At 36.6% G+C, this 23,784-nt stretch overlaps 1 protein-coding gene across 6 annotated transcripts in view; it reads right to left on the bottom strand.

The window, feature by feature from the left end:
• Positions 1-23,784, bottom strand: part of eml5 (EMAP like 5) — a 70,613-nt gene that overhangs the window by 27,560 nt on the left and 19,269 nt on the right. For 4 of the 6 annotated variants that reach the window (XR_006253048.1, XM_043263188.1, XM_043263189.1 and 1 more), the window contains exons 3-17: positions 21,232-21,330; positions 20,066-20,134; positions 14,216-14,401; positions 12,845-12,980; positions 12,648-12,671; positions 12,207-12,408; positions 10,953-11,090; positions 9,405-9,661; positions 9,094-9,306; positions 8,836-9,003; positions 7,902-8,008; positions 7,680-7,798; positions 5,308-5,494; positions 5,063-5,168; positions 3,859-3,952 (exon numbers count right to left, since the gene is read on the bottom strand). Coding sequence is in view for 5 of the 6 variants with exons in the window: in XM_043263188.1 (XP_043119123.1) it covers positions 3,859-3,952; positions 5,063-5,168; positions 5,308-5,494; positions 7,680-7,798; positions 7,902-8,008; positions 8,836-9,003; positions 9,094-9,306; positions 9,405-9,661; positions 10,953-11,090; positions 12,207-12,408; positions 12,648-12,671; positions 12,845-12,980; positions 14,216-14,401; positions 20,066-20,134; positions 21,232-21,330 (2,105 nt within the window). In the remaining variant the exon portion in view is untranslated. The remainder of the gene's footprint in view (positions 1-3,858; positions 3,953-5,062; positions 5,169-5,307; positions 5,495-7,679; positions 7,799-7,901; positions 8,009-8,835; positions 9,004-9,093; positions 9,307-9,404; positions 9,662-10,952; positions 11,091-12,206; positions 12,409-12,647; positions 12,672-12,844; positions 12,981-14,215; positions 14,402-20,065; positions 20,135-21,231; positions 21,331-23,784) is intronic. The other 2 variants (XM_043263190.1, XM_043263192.1) reach the window with 1 other exon arrangement.

Raw genomic sequence — 23,784 nt, 5'->3', positions numbered from 1 at the left:
CATATTTAAATGATTTGCCGCTAACCATTCAAACACAAAAAAACTGTTGTTTGTTGTTTCTCTGATCACAAATCAAAAAGACAGTAACTCTTTATAATCAGTAATGAAGAAAAAATTCTAGGTTGCCACCACATTACAATTTTGAAAATTTAAACGCAAGTTTTAAAACAAAGAAAAGTCTAATATAATCACTAGAGATACAACGACAATGCTGCTTTCACAATCCGGTTCACGGTTCTGTCTCATTACCACAAGAGTTTGCTCTTTCATCCCACTGACTCTCACACCACACAGACCGTTACACATCACCTTGGACTACATTCTTTACAGAGCCCTTTGGTTATCCTCTGTTTGTTTCTATATTTGAGCCTAGTCTAGTTCGCCTCCTTCTAGTATGACCTTCTTCGCCCTGTGTATTTCGGATAACCCGTTTCATCTTGCCCTTCAGATTCTGTTTTCGCATGTTTACTGGACTGTTTTGTGACTTGCCTTCGATAAACCTGTCTGTAATTGTTTGACCCTACCTGTATTTTTGACCAAATCTGTTTAAATAAAGATTGGCAAATGGATCTGCGTGTCTCTTGCCTAGTCAGCCCCGTAACAACTGCCATTTAAATGAAAACAACACACCCAATAAATAAATAACCAAATAAAGTTTTAATTAAAATCTAACACAGTTGTGACAGAAAGACCAAACAATCCCTTGGTTAACATAAACCAGCCCTATCATGAAAATGACTCTGTAGGGAGAGCAGTGGGTTTCACGATTCTCTCCTGGGATAGTCATCATGCTGTGACAGAGATTGATCAGGCTAATGTTATGAAGAAGTGTTGAGACACTAATTTGTTATAATGGATTGATGCCAATATATTTTAGATGATGTACATAAACATGACATAAGAACAAAGCAGGGCCATAACCACCAACTACCAGTAACATTTTTAGCCTGTTCTACCTCTGTAAGCTAACAGCACTCACCAATTCAAAAAATAATTAGTCTAACCAACCAAATCAAAGGAGGCTTGGTTTACCGTTCACAGATGCTGAGTGTGAATCATTAGTTTAGATGAAAGCTGCAGATCATTTAATGTTAGTTAACAATGGAAATGTTAAATGACCGAGAGTTACACTAAGTGAAGCAAAAACTCAAACATGCCCATTTTAACAGAGGGAGAGAGAGAGAGAATATGTTTGTTTGTACAAACAGCGATGAATTTAGTTACTTCAAAAATACTTTGTTGCTCAGAAATGTAATGTAGCAATTTTTTGCGCCTCTGAGCAACATGATGATGTTTCGTTCCTGAATGAATCATCCATTTATGATTTGGTTGTAGGATCTCGGTGAACAAACACACAAGCTACAAAAAAACACCTTTCAGAGGAATCCCTACCGTCTGCTCCTAAAACTGTTCAAAAGCCATAAAACTGATTGAGCGCCCATTGCGGCACCTTGCTGTCTGGAGAGGACCTCTATCCTCTCCAAGGAGTCAAAGCAGCTATACTGATGATCAGAAGATGGAGGACTGAAAGAAAGAAATGCTTGATGATGTCCTTGTGCTCGTGCCTATGCGTTAAACAAAACGTAATTTACATATACAATCCTCCTTTTGAGTAAACACAGGACTGGAAAGCGCAATAACACGATTCAGTCAACTGATCTGGGATCGGCAATAATCAGAGATGCAGAGGTTAAGGTGTGACCTCCCTCAGCATAAATCAGTAGAAAAATAAGCCAGAGCATGTAATTTACAAGCGTGAGTGAACATCGCGAAAATCTCCAGGCCCCAGTAAGAACCCTTTTGACCTTTCCTGTTTTCCCTCACACATCACAAAAGTCTCAAACAAAGAGACTTGTAAAGTTTGCTAGGAATTCTAAAAGGGATGATCGGAATTCCCATTTTTACTAGAGCAAATATATGTTACAAATAATCTCCTATAATCCTCTTGTATGTTTTGATGAGTCTATGAAAACTGCCATTTTAATCCTTAAATAATCATGTGATAGATACCATTTGAAATGAGTGCTAGATATGTGACGTTTGGTGTTGAATGAAAGCTTATGACATTTGCCATCTCATGGTGTGAATGAATGTTCGTTATTTTGTTGTGATATTAGATGCAGGATACTTTATATAACGTATAGGACATTGCAGAGATGCTATCTCCAAATAAGACGGAAACTCTACATTAATCTGAAAGTAATTTATGCATGAAAGAAGAGCTGAACTGGGTGTGAACTCTCATTGGTTGGACAGCACCCCTCAGAGTAAAGCCTAAATCAGCTGTTTAAAATTTCGAAGCTTCCGAAGAGAGTTCAGAGTTCTCCATTGGAGCATTGCACATTCCATCACTTGTGCTGCAACAACTTCACACACTCACTGTATGGAACGACTGGAAGCTGGCAAGGACACAAGCTGCTGGAACACGAATAACTGAACTGCTCCAGTGTTACTTCGGCAGGAACTCTATTGACCCTCTGCACCTTCAACTCTGGAAACTTCCAAAGCTGAGCAGCCCAACGACAAGAGACTTCCACGAATGGCCATTCAAATCGTCCGGGGAATCCCAAAAGACGTCTTCCAAGATGAGCGCAGCAACCAATCAGAGAAGCCAGGATTCCCTCAGGGAAGCCAGCACTCAGACAAGTGAAAAGCTACCAATAAGCTAAAATCTCTGCTTTAATGAATTCTCTTGGGTTGCGATCATAGAACTAGCAAATAGACTTCATCTTAGGACTTAATCAATTCCTTCCCAAACTGTTCGTATGTGTGTGCGTGTGAATGTGTGTGTGTGTGTGTGTGTGTGTGTGTGTGTGTATTTGTAGCTTAGTCATGTTAGTAGAAGTATAGCTCAATAATTAAGAGTCGTCTTCTGTGTTGTGTATTGTAAAGTCAAACTCTGCACAGATCTGCGCTACCCAGCTCAGAATTAAGAATTAAATCAGATAAACGAATAAGTAAATACCAATTTGTTGTTATTTTGCTGATCACGAAATAAACAGAATTGGTAAGATACCTTTAATTGTGCTAAACGCTGGACGGATTAGTCGATAAAGTGTATTCTATACATTTCATGAAACCAACTCGAATTATTAAGATTCGATTCCCCAAATATTAATTAGAGAGCTAATTCAAATAATAATTCATATTAATAATTAGATTAACGTTCAACTGCAATGACTTCCTGACACCTACTGGAGGTTTTAGTTTCACATTCAAAGTATCTTTTATTATTTAAATAATTTCAAATATCAGTATTCAAGGACAATGGACAATGACTTTATAAAGGTAAAATAAAACTTGTTAGAAAAGATTAATTTCTATCAAAAACTTTAGAAGTCCTTAAAATACCAGCATAACAACACACTTATTGTCATCCAATTATCCAAAATAATACAAATATCATGCAATTTTTATTCTTGATAAAATCCCAGAATATATATATATATATATATATATATATTCAAGACATGTTTGTGGCCTTGTTTTAAAGGATTAAACATAAAAGCTTTGGCTGTAAGCCCTAAGAAATAGTTTGGCAAATGCAATTTATTTTTAATCTATTCTTGTTGAAACAGAAATTTTAAATTGGAGAAATCAGATTGCTTGTCTGTTTTTAAATAGTCAATAGGGGTTTAGTTAACATCATTCACTTCTAGTTATTGCTAGTCCATTACATAGATAATATTGGAAGAGGGAATTCATTCTAGACACAGACAGATATTTCTGAGTAATTAAGTTTATTTAAATTATTTTCACATGCTTATATCTGCCAAAAGTATATTTTCTAGCCTTTAGGATCACATAATTTGACCAAAGCAAACTACAACTTTTGTACTACAGGTATCATTCACTCACCGTATAGTGGAGAGCTTCTCTCCTTTCCTCCATTCCCAAAGGACGATGGTATGATTGTCATCCAGACCCACTGAAGCCAGCCTCTTCCCATCCGCTGCAGAGACAGATATCATGAGGCTCTGATTACACTCAACATCAGCCAAATAACAGGTGTGTATATCGTGTAATGATTTTATACCATCTCCACCCTGCTAACAATGAAGTAAGATGTCTCAAGTAATACAATGTGACAGCATCGCTCTAATGGAAATTTCAATTGGATGGCATCTAATGAGAATAATCATTCCTGTTTAGGCTTATGACTTTGACAGATACTAGGAGGCTCTGCTGTTTTAGCTTTGCCAAGAAAAGCTCTTCTACAACCTGAACCCTTGATTTTAAACATTTAAATTTGTCTCGTTAAACAAACTGCAGATCTGTTTACAAAAAATGTCTCAGCGATTTTAGCATTAATATTTGCCAAAACAATTATGTGCTTTTCCTGCATATATAGGCAGTTTAAAAGTGTGTTTAGCTTAAATGCAATGTAAGGATAAAAGTGGATAACAATGTGTGCCAAATGCATAAATTTAACAGAGATCAGAATATGGAGAACCTGCTATGAAATTAACTTCTACAAATCCTATTCAGAGCTGTTTAAAACTGATAACATGTCCTCATCTGAGTGTCAAACAGTTCATGCCTAACTTTAAGAAAATATCTAAAAATATATATTCCTTTTTATTCTGTATGCCACTCAAAGCTTTGTTCAGCACAAAGGACAACACACGCGCGCGCACACAAAAGGTGGCTGACCTATTTTTTCCAGACTGGAAATACTATTCTCTTCATACCTGGATTCAGAGCATGAGTCATACTATTTTAGATGTGTCAGAAAGTGGAGCCATTTGTTCATTTTAGTATTTCAAGGATCATTTTAAACTTGTTCTTTTTCTAGTATACTTTGGCTCTTTGCCCCACCATTTTCACTTCATAAAGAATATACACCATCATTCAAAGTTTTGGGGTCAGTAGTTTTTTTTTTAATTTAATTAAAACCATTTTTATCAAGGAAGCATTAAATCGACAAGAAATAAGTTAAACCGACATTAAAGAGAGATATTAAATAAGAGCAGATCTTTTCATTTTTTAATAAGCTCTCTAATCAACAATAGTCATGTTGCCATTCATAATCAGGATACCAGATTTTTTTCACAGCGCATACCTGAGAAGTCAAGTGCACACACCCCAAACTGGTGGAATCCTTTAAGAACGGACAGCGGCTTCAAAAACTCTGTTTCCCATATATGAATGGAAGAATCACGGCCCACCTGGATAAAAAACAAACACAGATAATCAATACGCTGACTATAAGCTGAACCAAAGTTGTTTGTTTCTGTTCAGTAAAGAAACATCTCTGCTCTGCATGCTGTTGACGATGAAGACAGACGTTTGTGCGGCTGACTGTACCTGGCCTGTGGCTACATAGTCTTTGACGGGGTGGATGGCCAGACAGAGGATGTCATCATCATGGCCCAGGTAAAAGCGCTGCGTGTTCTGCTGTCTGTTGTACACCACTCCCACAGCCGCCACATGATACACAATCTCCCCGGTCTGAGTGTAGAAGAGGTTACTTCTGCAGTCATAACCTCTGTAACTGAAACACACATTTACACAAACACATATTACAAATTTCTCCTCAGTAACAGCTCATCTAATAACCTACACCAAAGTCGCTTGCATGCATGGATACATATCTGTTTGAATGTAATAGCATTCAAGCAAATTTGAATATTTCCAAGTTTTCTGAAACCATTGCTTTGTAATGGCATTACTTAGCCAGTAGGTGGCGGCATTTTTTTTTTTTTTTTGTTCATGAGTGAGCTACTGAATAAGGCACTCAACTGACTTGTTTAAAATATCCATCAAGAGACTCCATAAACTGGAATATTTAGTTTTGACGAGATCATGGATGATGCACAATAAACTGTTCACAATACGATCTATAATATGCTTTTATCTTTTTTTTTTTTTTTTTTTAAGCAAAATGTGAATTTTCATTTCATGCTGACTTTGAGCATTAAGGTACAAATTACAACAAAGCTTTTTAAATATTTATTGTATTATTTTACTAAACTGCAGAGCCTAACTTTAATCAAGCAACACTGGCCTAAATAAATGTCCTTACATCATTTTAATTGTTTATGATCATAATTTTTCGGTCTCTGCTTACAGCGCCGTAAATGCATTAGTGTCATTTCTGCTTATTTCAGTAAATGGACAAATGGATAGAGACAAACAAATGAGATTTTGTCCAGTGACCTAAATTGCTCTGCTTCTGTAAACCATTGAGTAACTAAATAATTTCCTCAGCTTCATCTCTTCATCCTCTGAAAGCAGATCCAGGTCTATTCTAGTAGCCAACGCAAAGCTTCACAGCAACACTGCAACTACAACTGTTACTGTTTTTAGACCGTAATCCGTAATCCTCAGTCCATCTGATGACCTATGGCTGCATTTGAAACAAATGCTACACATTTGCTGTTCACCTTAATACAGTTGTGGTTGTCACTGCAGTTCATATAAGGAGTTTTCAGAAGGATTGGCGCATTTTGAGCTTTGAAAGACCAAAACTGATGGGTTAGTCTAACCCGGTCCAGTTCTAGGACAACTTCTACGCTGATGAAGAGCGCGACACGGTCTTTCACGTTATTCCCCGACTCCAATTTATCTCAGAGTAGCTGGAAAACATGAGTTTGTGGTCATAGTTTTTACTACCTTCAGTCTGCCAGGTAAAAGAAGGAAAAGGAAAGCAGACAGCATGGTTTCTGAGACACCTCAGCGCTGGTCACCATCTTCTCCAGAACACAGCTGGAGACTGTCAGAAAGCTCTAATAATCCAGCAGAATGTGGGGGTGTCCGCATGCATCACTCTGAGCTTTGTCTGAGTCAGAGAGGCAGGCTGATGTTGAAGGTATTGGTGATGTCAAAGAACATCAACTTGGAGACGATCTTTATAAGAAGTGTAAACTGACAGCAACTGCTCTGTATACTCTAGGAGTAACTAAAGTTCACCTTTCAGACTGAGAATGGGCTGTTTTATGCATATTTTTAGCTAAGTAAACTTAGTTGAAGATTTGCAGGTGCACAAATAAATAATAATAAATACTGTAAATACAGACATCTTTATACTCTGTCTGCATCCCCACAATACACATTAGTTTCTTTACAAATAACATCCTATAAATTTGAACTGAAAGCACACATAACTGTATACTGTATGCATGAACTAAATGGAATGAAACCGATTTCTCTTTTTCTTTTTTTCTTTGACTTACATCTGCAGATTGCACATCAAAAGCAGCGCTGTCTCTTTAATGCCTGATGCACATGACGCAGATCTGAACCACCAAGGTTTATTCAAGAACCTCACAAACATTTGAGCTTCCACATTTAATGTATTTGATGCAAACTTTAATAACAAAATACTCAAAAGCTATTCATTTACTGCTTATTTATTTCTAAGCTGTCAGAATATCTGAAATGTTGATCTGCATTTACAAATATTGGATTGGGGTTGGCAAATACGTATTATTAGTATTCAGTTATTTCTATTATATTAGAATTATAATAAATAAGGACAATACTAGTATTAAAAAGCAAGACACAGTGGTCAGGCTGTTTGTAACGTGTTAACTGGTTTATGTATAAACTGCACACTATGTTTGGAAGACTTTGGAGAGCAATGATTTGTTTGCCATCTGTTTAGTACTTTAGAGAGCTCCTCAAATAACAAACCACGATGGCTGTCAATGCCGTTTGGGATTTGTTGAAGCCCTTACCCATGTATGAAATGCAACCTCAATCCACTGGCTGGAGCTCTTTCCCTTTTCTTCATGGCCATGGCACGATGCTTCTCCTTACACTGCTCTTTAAGCTGAGGTAGATCTTCTTTGTAAACCTGGACCCAAAAAACTTCATAAAACTCCACAAACACCCAACTGAGACAAATTAAGGAATTCAGCACGAGATCCACGAGAGGACCTGAGGTTTTTATAAACAACCTGTCGTCTGTAAGTAAGTTGGGTCTCCTGTTCGATTTCTGAGTCCATCTCAGGCACATCTGACTGATCCGAGTCGGATTCCTCGCTGTGTGAGTCTACTAATGTCTCTGGAAGACAAAAAGGGCAAACGAAGTTGAACTATGTGTTGATTATGCATTCCATCCAAGTAAAACAAATAAATGAATTAACAAATTAGCAATGATTCCATTTGTCATGATCTCCTGAGAAACCCAGAGTAACTTAGTCATTTCTAAGTGCTGCCCTTCCCCTTTATAGATTTATCACTAAGAAAACCGCTGATGGCTAAGAAACACAAATGCCAACGTGAGCAGTGAGAAATCCATTAGGGAAATGAACAGCAACATGGTAGACTGAGCAGCCACATGCAAATGAAAAAAGAAACAAGAAAAAGTGGACTCAATTTGCATAAGTAAATAGGTGCTTATGTAATCCAGCACATATTTAAGCAGCTTGGCCGTTGCCTTGACATTCATTTGTTTTTTCAGTTTTTAGATTTACATTTTTCAATAGATTTTGTTCCGACGGTTTATTTAAATGAACTAGTTTCATTATTTCCTCAGTCCTTTTAAATCCCTGATTTGCATTTTGCTGAGTTTTTTACAGAAAACATTATTTTTTTTTACGTTTTGACAATGTTTTGTATAGTGAAAATTTGTCCTAATTTTATAACTCCTCAGAGTGCAACAAAAACATTTACTAATTAAAAATCTATATTTAACTTTATTATTATGTATTAAACAGTCCCTTCAAACAGCTAACTGCAGTTAAACAGCATGTATCTACATTTTCTTAATATACTTAAATATAGATAGATAGATAGATAGATAGATAGATAGATAGATAGATAGATAGATAGATAGATAGATAGATAGATAGATAGATGAAGAATGAGGATGAAGAATGTGGCTCACACCTTGAGGAGCTATATGAAGAGTTTCTTTTGACTTCCTTTCAGGAACAAACTTCCACTGGAACACTGAATGATCGGCTCCACCAATAGTAATCACCCACTGATAATCATGTGACCATCTGACATTGGTTATGTGCGCTGAGTGTCCTAAATATTTTTTAAACTTAGCACCTAGATGTGTAAAAAAGGCAAACTGGGTAAGCATAAATAATTCTAAAATGTCATTAAAAAATAATTAGACCAAGAGTATAGAAGACTCACCTTTTCTTACACATGGGTAACGAAATAATTTAACTAATCCATAATCGTCTGCTGTAACTAAAACCTGACTATTGAAGTTGGCATCTACAGAGTTGATGTCATTGATATCAGAGTATTTGGGCCAGATCCCGTTCACCTCTGGCCCGAGGACACAAGTCCATGAAGACCACTGGACAAGCTTCAGTTCTTCCCTGTTGGTCACTTCCTTACCACCTAAACACAAACAATACCAAATTCAGTCGAAATGAATGAGTAAACCGAGGCGTTTAATACTAGCAAATCATGATTGCAAGAGAGTACAGAGCTCGTACTGGGCATCCTGTAGAAGAGCCGCCGACCGTTGCCATCATTGGTCTGTAGATACTTGCTGTCAGTGGACCAATCCATGTGTGTGATGAAGCTACTGGAGCCCACGCATTCGCCCACCTTCTTATAGCGCTGCACAACGCCGTAGATGTCCACCGAGTTATCGTTAGAGCCCACGGCTAGGTGCGCTCCATCAGGGGAGTACTTCAGCTCATGGATGGCCTCTTTACGGTCCTTAATGTGGACCACCTCCGTCATGTCCCTGCAAAATGAGTACAGGTCTAACAGATTTGCATATTTTACTTATTTTAGCATGCTTTAGACCAGGGATACTCAAACTGTGCAGCTCAGGGGTCACTTTTAGAAAGTGCAGAGTGACCAAGGGCCTTAGAATGTAATGATCTAGTATTAATAATAGAAGCTTTTTGGTGAATACTTGATTGTTATTAAATGTGCAGTAACTAATAATTAGTAACCTACTACCTTAGACCAGCCTAATATTTTAATCACCTTATTAATTAAAACAATAATTAGACTTTTTTTTCTGAAATGCAGTGCAAGTGAGGCAAAGGTGTAAGAGTGGTCATGATTAAGAAAAGGAAAAATAAAATGCAATCTGCAAGGTTCTTGGTTATGCTTTGTTTTTATGTTTGTCATGTTTGGTTTTTAAATTTTATGACTCTAAATGTTATGTTGTGCAACACAGTCAGCTACAAAGGCAATTTTTTTAAGTAAACGTACACTTTTTCATCTATTATTTATATTTCTTTTTATTCAGCTTTGTTGAAAAACAAAAACTAAATTTAATTTAATTTAATTTAATTAAAAAATGTATTACTATTTATTATGTATTTGGTCTTTGATTAAAGCTGGAATACAATAATAAAAAAATTGCCTTGATAACTAACTTAAATAAATAAGTTAAATAAGTTTCAATATTTAAATGACTGAAAATAAAATTGAAATGAAAGCCAATTAAAGCAGAAAATGATCTTATAAATTGATGTAAGCCCATAAATTACCAAAACTTAAACTAAAATGAAAATATAAAAATGCTATTACAGTATTTATTAATCAAAATTTTAATTATATAACAAGTCCCAAAAAGCTGTGGTTTACTCTGAATTTCTAAGAACTAAAAGGCATTGTTGGACACAACGTGAAACAACATTTAAAAAAAAAATTAAAACAGAGCAAAAAAAAATTATTCTTAAACATTATTCTCAAAAAAAATGTAATTATAAAACAGAACTATCCGTTGTATAATTAAAATAACACTGCCTTCTATAAAAAAAACTAATTACAAATTTGTTTTCAAATATTTATTGACCTTGACAAACAGTAATGAGGAAATGCCCTATATAGGGTCCTATAATAAGGTTTTACTCAGTTACTTAGTTTAATGTTTTTTTTTGCTCCAGGTTATTTGCTGCACATGACAAGAAGTTGTCAAATATTAATAAGCAGAGAAGCAGTTTCAAGACGCTTGTAGCAGGCTAAATTTATCGAGTATCCTTGCTCTACACAGTCTGTGTTTTGTCTGAGTGCTTCACCTGACTCTCAGCACTGTGAAGGATCCGTCTTTCATGCCCAGAGCGAGGTGGATTCCGTCCGTACTGACGGCAGCACAGCGTATAGGCTCCTCCATGTTGCATCGTGCTATTAGCGCATGATCTACGAGACTCCAGATCCTCCAATTCAGCAAGGAAAAGAGGAAGCAATAACCCATAAAAATACACAAATTAGTGCACTGAATATTAAAGATCATGTTCTCAATAGCCTTCATCTAATCTGAGGTTAATACACCCACTGAAGAAAACTCTATTGCTCAGAGGTTTCATTACAAGTCATGACACATGAAACGTGAAGTGTGTAATGTCAATTACTGTTAATTTTTTCATGCCATTAGCAGGACCAAAACAGAACAGCACGAGTAACCCCTGACAAGTGAAATAAAGATAAATAAGCTTACATGTAACTACCACTACCGTGAGGCCCAGAAACCGTTACTACCATTACACCCCTGCTACACATACAGTATTGATGTACTTGTACATGAAGTAGTGCTGAAGTCCAACAAATATCTTGCAATTAAAGTCCAATCATCATCAATAGTCACATTAAAACACATTTCAGGCTTTATGTTCAGAAATGTGCATTGTGCATAGACTAGTCAGTGACGGAGATTCAGACACAGAATAGCTCTAGTTATGTTGTGAATATATATGTATGTATGTGTGTGGGTGTAAATATATGTATGTGTGTGTGTGTGTGTGTGTGTGTGTGTGTGTGCGTTTGGTGTGTTTACTAAAGGCTATTTCAATTGTTCATATAATTATTTACAGGTGTATCTGAATGTATTTTGCTTGAAAATGAAGTACTTTGATTAAAAAAATTCTCAGTTTTTTTACTAAAATGTATTTCTGATTAAAACTATATGCATTCAAGTGATGATAAAACATGAAAAACATAAAGACAAATTGCTTGGTTCTTTATTTTGATATATAATATGTTTATATGCACATAGCAAATTTAGGGGAAAATCATCAAAAATGCTGGCGGTGGCTGGCAACTTTTTTATAAAACACTGGCGGAGAAAGAGTTAACGGCGATATTTTCATTTTGGGGTGGAGTAACCCTTTAATACAAATTTAAACTGTTAATTTACATTTAATTGCAATTAGCAGTTTTCACTTAAGAGTACATGACTTCGGTAATAAGTACTGTTTTAAAAGTATTTTTTTATTAAAATGCACTTCCGTTTTCTATATTATAAAACAAAAGAAATCTGTGTTTTCAGCTCTTACCGAACAGAGCGGTCGTCGCTGCCGGTCATGGCCAGAGGTTTAGTAGGATGAACTGCCAAGGCCCACAGCTCGCCCTCACAGTGACCCTGCATGATGAGGAAGGGCTTGGTGCGGTCGTGCACCACCACCTCAAAAATCTCGCTGTCCTGCGTGCCCACCAGAATGTGATCCCCCCTCCAGCACACGCTACGCACCGACAGGCCTGCACAGATCCAGCACACAAAAACCTAGTAAGCAAATGAAGGGGATCGTGGAAGTAAACAGACATGATCCTGAAACATACTGAAGGATGTACACTGTAGACCGTCAAGGATGGAGAGGGTGCTTGGGTGCTTAATAATACATATAGACATCTGGGATCGGTGACAAACAGGGGAAAGAGCTATGGATATAACACAGGGCGGACAGCCTGCATAAAGAACACTGACCACTACAACGCACCTCTTGAATTTTCACCTCTAGCTACTGATGAGTCAGAGGAAAAGAAAGTAAAAGAAGAAAAGAGATACAGCTCCGTTAGAGACAAAAGACTTTTGCATCGTGGGATCCTGAGTATAACAAAGTGGCAACTTAATGGATTTAACAAAATACAAACTAAATGTCAGTGTAGAGCGATGCATTCTGGGAGTTTGACTCACCCTTATATCCCTGGTCTGTTTCCCTGAGGTCAATGACGGTGATGGGTTTGAAGTTCAGGTCCCATAACCGGATGCACCCATCCCTGCCTCCCGTGGCAAAGCCTTCTTCACATGCATTCATGCTGAAAATACCAGACTACACACAACACACACACACACACACACACACACAGAAGCTCTGAGAGGCTGAACGTCTTTGACAGCTTAAACAATTAGAGAATCTAAAGTCTAAAACTTTCACTGCAGTGCTGGCACTAAGGGTGAAATAAAGATCTTAAAGGGTACAAGATAAGAAAGAAAAAATTAATTAAACTGTCTTCGCTATTTAGAAATACTGCAATTTAATGCACTACATAAACATATTGTAACTATGTTAAAAAATAAGCCACAGCCATTGGTGTCATTTATGACATCAGAAACCAAATTCAACCTACAACCAGCCATATTTACATATTAACAATTCATATTTGGATTAAAGATTACAAAGGCAAACTTTTTTGGTGAGTGTGGATTGACTCGCACGGATTCACCACAAAAATTGCGATGTGAGCTAAGAAAACAAATATAATCAATTGTGATTTCATGTGGACTCTAAAAACAGCGTATATTGCCAAAATGACAGCTTGTTCGACTCTTATGATATAATGGTGTGGATAAGCACCGTCTCCACCGAAGAAAATTAACACCTGCTTCTACATCACTGCCTGTTTAGCCCCGCCCACCGATTCAAGCACATAGTGTTAATGATGAGTGAGCCACAAGGCACAAGGTCTATGCAGAAGCCAAACAATGGCCCTGAAGACGCAAATGTGAGTAACTGTCACTATTACTCTGTGCTTCTTACAGACCGTTTGATGTATTGAGTAGTTTTTTTACCTAAATTACAGCAATGTCCATCCTTGAAGGACATAGACTGTTAAACATACACAACTATTAGCCAATCACAGCAGTGCGCATTAAAGGATTAGTTCACCCAAAAGTAGTTTTACTCAACCTCAAGTAGTTCCAAACCTGTATGAATATCTTTGACTTCCAATGACTTCCATAGTACAAAAAAAAAATACAATGGAAGTCAACGATGGCCGAAAACAGCCTGGTTATACTTTCTTCAAAATATCTTCCTTTGTGATTCATACAGGTTTGGAACTACTTGAGGGTGAGTAAATGAATTTTCATTTTTGGGTGAACCGTTCCTTTAATTTCAAGATGCAATTCGCATAGATCACACACAGACCATATCTTTCATAGACCATATCGTTAAAAGATATTTAAAGATCAAACTCAATTTATAAATCACTGTAAGCTGAAGTCTATGTGACTCGGGACAGAGGTCATTTTTAGTGACGCTGAGGAAAATGTTCCATCACTTACCCCGTGAGCCCCTTGAACTGTCCGGATTAAATTGATTCCCTTCCAGACATAAATGTCTCCATTCAAGGCACCTGAATATGTGATCTCGTCTCTCGCGCAGGCCAGACAGAGGATAGTCTGAAGGTCTCCGGTCTTCCCAAACACGCCACGCTTAGGTGTCAGAGCGTTCCCACAAAGACTCCAAAACTGAGGACAAAAGAGAGTCATTCATGAATAAACAAAGTGTGAATTTCAGAAAAAAAATTTACAAGCCAGATTTACTTGTGCCAGTTTTTTTAGCAGTAAAAAAACCTGCTGTCAGAATTTGCTCTTTACATTACAGTAGATCAATAATAACATTTTTCACTCAAGTGTGCTTTTATAAAAATGATCAGTAAATCTGGCCCTTGGTCTCGTAGTATAGCGGTACATCATTTAGGTTTGAAAAATAATTCATTACATTCTTTGATTTATTATGGAATTCAGTGACCATACGGAAATATATCATGTAATGATTTGTATAGCTGACAAAAGCTGTTTCCTGTAAAATTTATTATAGCAAATAGCCTATTGAAAGGCCTCACTGAATAAATTGCGTGACAGCTTAATATTGCGAAGCACAGCAGCATACATAAAGGTGCACTTCTGTTCACGAGCTCGATAAATTTCTTTGCGATCGCTGAGCTCACAAACATACTAATGCTAACACTCGTTAAACACATCATTAAAATGCACAGGCACGATCTTAGTTCTGAACAAACCCAGAAAGCTCCCACAGCCAGTGCATAATAATTGGCTCATTGACTCTGATACAGCTCTGTGTCTGTGTGTGTGTGTGTGTGTGTGAGACTCCTCGGAGCTCTATTTCATGAGGTCACACGCTCCTGTTTGAGAGAGTGGCAGGGTCAATTCTGTGTGTGACCTCATCCTTGTCCTCAGCAGTCTCCTGTAAGAAAACCTGAGCTGTTAAAGACGGTCAGATACAGATGTCTGAATTGTATATTGCAAATGCGGTAATACTTCTTTAAACTCACTGTAAAAGTTGAACCAAAACTGAAAATTTTGTCATTATGTATGTAGTCATGGTGTTCCAAATCAGTATAATGGAGTTCCCTAATATTAAATTCAATGAAAAATTATCTTTTAACTATGACTGTGGGGCTTTAGAAACACTGATAAAACACACGGTATGAATATATAGAATATAGTCATTTTTTGTTAAAAATAAGTATATTTTTATTTTAAAAATTAAATTAAATTAAATTATTTACTCAAATATAAAATGAATTTAATGTTTTTTGTGCTCCTAATTGCATGTTAATTGCAAATCTATTATATTGCACATTCATATTAAATGCAGTAAGCAAAACTTTGAGTGCTTTTTGGGAATACATGAGTACCACATGAGGAACATCTATATATGTCATTTTATAATTACTTCTATTGTCCCTGAAATATAATTAAAGTGTACTGTCAAAATATTTTTTATAGAATTATAAATAGAATGATAAACAGAATGAAAAATAGCTTATTATTATGTATATGGGGTTCTAAATGCGTACCTCAAAAAAAGTTTTGCTACTGCCTTTTCATTTCTGGTAATCACAGCTGCCAGTTTTTGTCTTTTATTCTAAATTTAGCAGACTTTTTTTTAATGAAAGCCAGGGCATCTGGTAAAAAGCTGGCTGAAAGAGAATGAAAAGATGAAAAAGCGGTCGCTGGCCCATTAGCAACCTTGCGCTGGGGCAGACGGTACGGTTCCAGACAGCCAGGCTACATTACGTCAGGGAGATTCAGAGGCACGGTGAATCACAGGCTCCTGTGTTTCTGCAGGTCTGTGCTCTAGTAAAGCTTTAATATAATCAAAATGAGTCAGTGCTATTCATCTGCCAAGACTCCATTAGAGGCAGACTGCCTTCATCCTGAGGCACGTCCTCCCCCCCGTCTTTCCGCTCTACGGGGACAGCCGCCGCCTGCTCGTGTGTTTGAGCCACCCCGAATCCAGCACATCTAGACTAATCAAACAGCCTTAAAGTCACCAAGACAGCTATAATTAGCATACCGCGAGAAGGAAAAGGATAATTAGTCCAGGGTGGCCCACTACACCTTAATCTAGTTACATCTAATTGTGAGGTGCACGGCTCCTGTCACACATCTGATGTCTAAACCGCTGTTGTGATGGCCATGTTGTAAATATGGTGGTTTAGTTGGGCCCTGTGGGTGAAGCTGTGATTATGTTGTGTGTGGTGGGAGGCAGTGAGTGGGATTCTTTGAACAGACTGCCTCAGTTTGAACCAGACGGGCTCATCGAGAGACATGCATGCAGTTAAATGGATTGAGAGCAGCCTGGAGGATGTCAAAAAATTTGGACCGATGGCTATGGAAGTTGTTGGAATGGAAGTTTCCTTTTACTGAAAACCACACAGTATACGCTGTAGTAGTATTGGGTAATATGCAACAATAAACTTTTTAAATATCCTGTCACCAGATCATCACTATATTATTTTTTATGCAGTTCACTCTAGTTTGCAATCTATCATTTGGTATACATTCAAAAGAAACACAATTGTACTTTATTTACCCCAAAGGGTGCATATTAGTACCTGAAAGATACATATTAATACCTATTATAACCATTTTAAAATGTGCCATTGACAGGTCCCACGGCTTTATTTCTTTAAATCTGCTGGAAATGTTTTAAACGCTTATGTCTTCTATATACGAATCTTGTCACTGTTGAGCACGCCGGCTTACAGATAACCTTAACACTAACATATTAATACTAACACCCAAAAAAACTCTCATTTTGATTTCAGGTGGACTTTAAGTGAATTTACCATCATGCATACAGTTTACTGTTTATTTTTTATTCTCCTCCTTAAACTCCTATTGTACATTAAGTACAGGTTAAATGGTTACGCTTTATTTTTATTTTATTTCCTCAAAACTGGAAAAAATGTATACCTATGAATCGCTTGAAAACAACACTAGAGGCAGTAAACTCTGACAACTTTTATTCCTTTCAACACAAAAGTATGATTTACAGGAACATTTTTGATTATTGAAGGCTAATTTTAACACAATTAGTTGCAGACTGATATGTTAGGACTCGTCGAAACAATATTAACATTATGCACAATTTGAAAATTGATGCTGCTGTCGTCACATACACAGCTTTATATGTATGAGCTTTCTCATTCAGTAGGGTTGCTTACATGATACGGCGTTGCACTTCCTTCCAATGCTAGTGCTTATTTCTTATTACTGATATTCCCACCTCTGCACCAAACACATTTTTAAGGTCATTGATTTTTCATACCTTAATTTTATTATTTTATAACCGTCTGAATCTTATTTGAAGTCAATCATTTTTTTTTAAGGTATGTTTAGTTCTGTTCATGCCTGATCTCACACAGAGCACCATGTGTGTCAGGGCTGGTAGAGCGTTCCAAATCAGTCACTTATGAGCTTTAATTTCAGTTAATACGCTCGTGTGTGTAATATGTAGAGTATGTCCATTTTTTTAAACGAAAAATCATCTTTAACGAGCCTTGAAAAAATTCAAGATACACACAAAATGTAGCTTTTCATCTGGCGCCGGAGATTTTCAGTTTCTCTGGGGCTCTCTCAAATAGAGATAGAGAGAAAAGGGGGGATTACAGTGAGCTAAATCTCTGGCATGCATTGAGTGCGTAATCGCTGAGTGAGCAGGGCCCGGGGAGCAGATGTCACATGGTTGAGGGGGTAAAGACTCAGGAATTATGTGAGACAACTGCTACACCGTCCTAACTGCATGGAGAGGTGGCTTATATATTAGAGAATGGGGGATATGGTAAGAGAAAAATACTGAAACAGCAACAGATATATGGGATGCGCAGTGATCAGAGGAAAGAGTTGCGAGAGGGAAAAAAAGAGAAAGAGAGAGAACGAAATAAAGATTAAAAGGTATAGCCCATGAGGATTGTGGATTACTTCATGACAGGAACCTAAAGCCAAAGCTTAATGGTAACTGATGAGAGAGAAAGAGACTCTAATTATAGGGATGACTCTTGGGTTATAATTTAAAGTATGTGTATTACGCAATATTTGACTTATTTAATGAGGATATTTTAAAAATGAATATGTCTTTGTAAAGTCAAATTCTTGTAGAATGCATTGCATCAAGAATTTCATGTAAACATTATAAACGTAATCCGTATGAATCAACACACAAATGTAAAGCGCACAGAACATGGTAACTATGCTCAACCATGCTTGCTAAAAATGCAAGATGCATGCGTTGGTCCTGATAATTTACCCACCCTCATGTAATCCCAGATGTTCATATCTTTCTTTCTTAAGTTATTACGTTAAAACATAGGATTTTCTCTATATAGTAGACTTCAATGGGATCCACAGGGTAGAAATCATTTGTATTTAGAAAGCATATTAAAAAGACTCTTAACCTTTAGATCTTAATCGTAGAGCCTTTTGAAGCTGCAGTAAAATTGAACTTTGGTCCTTCAACCCATTGGTCCCTATTGAAGTCTACTATGTGGAGAAAAATCCTTGAATGTTTTCCCCAAAAACCTAATTTCTTTTTGACTAAAGAAAGAAAGACATAAACATCTTTGGTGGACATCGCACGATTCAAATGGATTACCTTTACAATAAACCTTTTGAAGCTTAACAATAGCGGAATATTAAACATATATTCAATTTGCAAAGATGAATAAAAGTCTTTAAATGGTTTTGGAACAATTTAAGAGTGAATAAATGACGACAGAATCATTTTTCTTATGTGCGAACTAACATAACTCTTTAATGATAAGAATCATTATCATGGTAAAAAAAAAAGTTTTCATTTAGTGGGCAGGACCAAGGTTCAAATTTTTACAAATACCTTTTTTAAAAGATTAAACATTGCAGCAAGTGACGTAACGCAGGACGAGGATCGTGTCAGCTCCGATAGTTTCCGATCTACTGAAAGTTGTGCCACGAATTATTTGAATGAAGTTAAACGTTTTGCAAATTTGTTGCACCGTCGGACATGCCTACAAAACTCATGATCACCACTTCCACCGTTTCTGGAAATCTCATTTTTAAAAATACATTTCAGTCTCTGAAATTTGCTATATGTGTGAACGGCATGCATTTAGGTGGCAGACAGCACGATCAAACACTCTCTGAACCCATCTGATCAGTCTCACGGTGAAGACAGAGGGAGGCCAGCCCTTTACTTTAATAATTTAGAAGCTAAGGAGGAATGATCAAGCTAAACCTGAACTAGTCCTAATCCCCTTCTTCCGCAAACAATTCTGAAGAGATGCTCAAGTTCTTCTCAGAACTGAGGTTAAAGAAATAAAGAGGAGAAGAAGAGGTATACTCCTTGACTCGATGTCTGTCCTAGTTTCTGATAGGGCTGATTAGGTTTCTGTGATTTGTCAATGGGATTTGATTAAGTAACAGTAAAAGAAAAACTATGCATTTTGTACAGAATAGCTTCTGAGAAATTAAAGCTAATATAAAATCCAAATGGAACATTTGCACTTTTGATACTAGTTCATGTATTATATTGATGCCTTATAAATAAGTAACTGGAGCAAGTTAATCCAAAGAAAAATCTTTCATCTTTAATATGATTTCTTAATGTTAATTGATATTCATTCCAAAGCCATTATTTTTTGAGGATTCCGTCTCTATTCTGGTATGCATATCTCATTTAATTCACTCCAAAAAGACAAAAAATAAATAAATAAAACTAAAACGGACAACTAACAGCAATTTACAATGACTTTCACTAGCACGATATTTCAATATGTATTTCAAAACAGACCCATCTAAAGCCAAAAAGAAAACAGGAATAATAAAAACGTATATAAAAGGCAGTACCTTGATATGTTTGACTCCACAGCTCACTATCTTACTTTGCTGATACAGGTCCCATGATATGTCGAAAATCTTTATGAAACAAAGAAAGAAAAGTACATTATATCATGCATGTAGTTATCTCAAAACTCAGTGAAGTATATGCTGCCTTCAAGCCTGTTTAAATATTCTAATTTCAATTTCATGGTTGGAATTAAAAGGACCTTTTTCTCTTTTTGATTCCCAAGGACAGGAAGCTCGTTGTAACAGTGCTAGTGCACTAAACGCAGTGCAAATTAGGTATATAATATCCTATACACACTATTGTTGAAAAATCTCATATTTAAAGTTGATAGGTTTTTTACTATTAAGAAAGGATTCGTTAAATTGATCAACATTTCTAATGTAACAAAAGATTTACATTTCAAATTAGTAGAAAAAAAACAGAACCTTACCAAGCCAACATTTTAAACAGTAGCATGTAAAGTATGTAATTTATTATTGCCGTGCTAAATTTTCTGCCCTAATTTTGTAATTACACGCCCCCCAACTCAGAATATTGGAGATCAAAGAAAACCTAGTTTCTCTTAGGTACTTATGACATTGTGTGAGTGTTCACGTGCACCTGTTTTAGCTATAACCGTGATCATTCTGATATGAGTTGAAGACAGTGAGATATTTGGTTACGACACACTCTGCGAAACAACCAGAGAGGTCAGAGAAAACAAGTCCTCAGGAGTTGTGCTGAAATTACTTCTGTAATTGTGTAATGAAATGCTATTTAATGTTTGAACTATTAATGTGTGAGTGTTAAAAAGCCAGAGAAATCAGGGGAAAAAATTGAGACAAAGTCAGAGAAAGTGTGTGCTAATGTGTGTTTTGGCCCCAAGGATGTACCATCATTCGTTCCAGTGTTAATTTATGTAAAATGAAATTAATTTCAGAGTCTCCCTAAATCTGAGCACTTTCTTGCTAACACGCTTATGGCTGTCTGTTTTGTGTTGGTAACGTGACTGTAACATGTGAGTTACTATCCTGACTGAAACTAAAGGACTGAAAAAAGTCCACTAGATAACCACAGGACAAAAGAAACATTACACTGCCTGTCTACCATTTCTAATTGTGTGTGTGTGTGTGTGTGTGTGTGTGTGTGTGTGTGTGTGTGTGTGTGTGTGTGTGTGAGTTCTTACCCGGTCTGTATGACCAGGAGCAGCTGCCAGAACTTTCCCCTGTCTCCAGTCCCACACACAGATTGTGTTTTTAGAGTCCAAGCCCACAGACACCAAACACTGAAAACCAAAGAAACAAATAAAATGATACGTCTTGCTCACAGAGAGCTAAAAAAGCTTATTTTGTTTATTTTTAACCAGAACCAGCTAACTAAGGTGTTCAAGATTGCTTAGCCACACAATTCATGTTAAAAATGGCTACTACTGTAACAACAAAGGTGTGATTCTGTCTCAAAAGCTTAGGAGGGTGAAAGACTGCAGGCAGGTGTTTTGGAGAAGGACTGGAAATGAACTATATAGAACGAGGCGCTACCGAAGCAGGGTTGGCTAGACTGTAAGCTGTTTATTTCATAACTGTAGGCTGTTTATAGTTGCCTAGCAACACAACTTAGTGCATGATATTGAATTCAGCTGCAGTGCACTCACAGGAAACCTGTTTTGAAAATCACCATTAAGTTAAAATGTTAAGAGACATTAAAAACAAGCACTGAGGCAAAACGTCAAGCAATGTGATAAAATAATATCTCATTTTATATTGTATATTATTGTATTAAGTTAAAATAGATTGATGGGTATAACCAATTATTATTGGTTTTATCTGTATTACTGGTATTATTTCACTTTTTAAATTATATATTGATTATAATAAAGAAATGTGCGTATTTTGTTACAAATGATTTTCAAACATTTAAGCCAGGCATGGATAGCCTTGCAGTAGTACTCAACACTGAAAACCAAAATCAGCCATCACTTGAAATAAGATTATAATAATTTAATTTTAAATCAGAGACACCCCAACATCAGACTTTAGTACTGCTTTTTACCTTGAGATCATTCTGAGGTTAGATACAGATTTAAAATCATAACGAGAAATTGTCAAATAGCAATGCTATGTTTTTGAAATACATTTTTTGCATAGCTTTATTATTGTTTAGGACATCAATAAAACACTGGCATCCTTATTCTGAAGAGAGTAAGCATTTCAAGCTATTATTTCATTATCGTGCATAGGTATGGCCATTAATACAGTTACTGAGTTATCGCTTTTGAATGGTCTTTTAATATTGTAAAACACGAACCAGCTACCATACCATATATTTCCAACCACTGGAACAAAACTGCCAGAAGCTTCTCAAAACCAAATTTTTTCTTTTAAACTGTGCACAAATCATCTGTAATCTTCCCAAATGCTGTTTGCTGAGGGGACCTCATTAGTTCAGCATCCCTTTGATGTGAGTTTGCCGTTTCCCCGTCCCATCAAACCTGATCACCAGTTTCCCTCTGAGGTTGCACCGCGCTGGCTGCGGCTAAAACGGAGAGCCTTCGGTCAGTTACGGGATGCTAAACCTTTGATGAATTGGAGGAGAAAAGTGTTGCTTTAGACACCCTGGGTCTTTGAGGCTCGGTCTCGCCGTTCCCCTGTTTGCCGTATCATCGGTTGGTGTGAAATAAATGATGAGGCCAATTTCCTGCGGAAACTCTGCAAATCACTTTCTCAGCTCCGCTGGGGGAGGTGAGGAGGTGAGTTCTCTCAGATAAAGTGCGAGTGAGCAAAGAAATGTGAAATGTCAATCTCGGAGGTACAATTTTTCATTCTATCCCTCTATCATCTCCTCCAGTGAGTTGGAGTGCTTTTGATAAATTGACACTGTAACCCAGCTCTCATCCACTTTAGCCTTAAATTGTGCAATGTTACGAATTCAATATATTACATTTACACTGAAAGCATTGCACACTACCACTTGTCTACTCAGTACGATATTCGTTTTTGATCAAATAAGGTTGGATGAAGTCCCTAAGCTCCCTGCCATGAAATAATTATTAAATGTTATAATTGTGAAGAAGTACATTTTTATGGTACAATAACATAAAAAAAATGTATACCTCATTTCTAAAGGTACAGTTAAGGATAATATAGCAAATTTGCAATTTTAAAATGACTGAAATTATTTGAAATTATTTCAATATTTATTTTCTGACTGTATATTAGCAACAGATGTGATTTTATCCTTTCTTCTATTATGCAGTGTGTGTGTTTGTGTTATATAGTAAGGAAAATGTGTTGGTTTGATTCAGTAGGGACACTGAAAAAAGCCCACTTGATTTCAAATAACAATTCTGCTTCATTCTATTTTCGTTTGCCATTTGATTATTACATTTCATTTGTAAAAATAATAGCAGTGTATAATCATAGAGAGTAGAGCAACTTGGCACTAGTGTGACCTTTAACAAAATTCAACCCACCGGCAGAAAAATAGTCAACCAACCATTCAGTCTGGAGCCCTAAAAAGGAGGCGGCACGATTGTGTTTTTCGTCAAAGCAAAGAATGCCACAGCAGAATTATTTTAAACCACAGCAGTGGTGTTTCATTCCTGAATGTTTCTGTGGTTAAATAAATGATTGAAAGAACCAGTATTTTTTAACAAATGGAGAGCATGATTCAATAGCTCATCTATAAAGAAAGACACAAAGTCAGCAAATCTGAGCTAAACGATTGAGTGAATAATTCAATG

The sequence above is a fragment of the Puntigrus tetrazona genome, chromosome 17 (assembly GCF_018831695.1).
Source record: "Puntigrus tetrazona isolate hp1 chromosome 17, ASM1883169v1, whole genome shotgun sequence".
Lineage (NCBI taxonomy): Eukaryota > Metazoa > Chordata > Actinopteri > Cypriniformes > Cyprinidae > Puntigrus > Puntigrus tetrazona.
The sequence above is the reverse complement of the archived record's forward strand: the minus strand, read 5'-3'. Positions and strand labels throughout refer to the sequence as shown.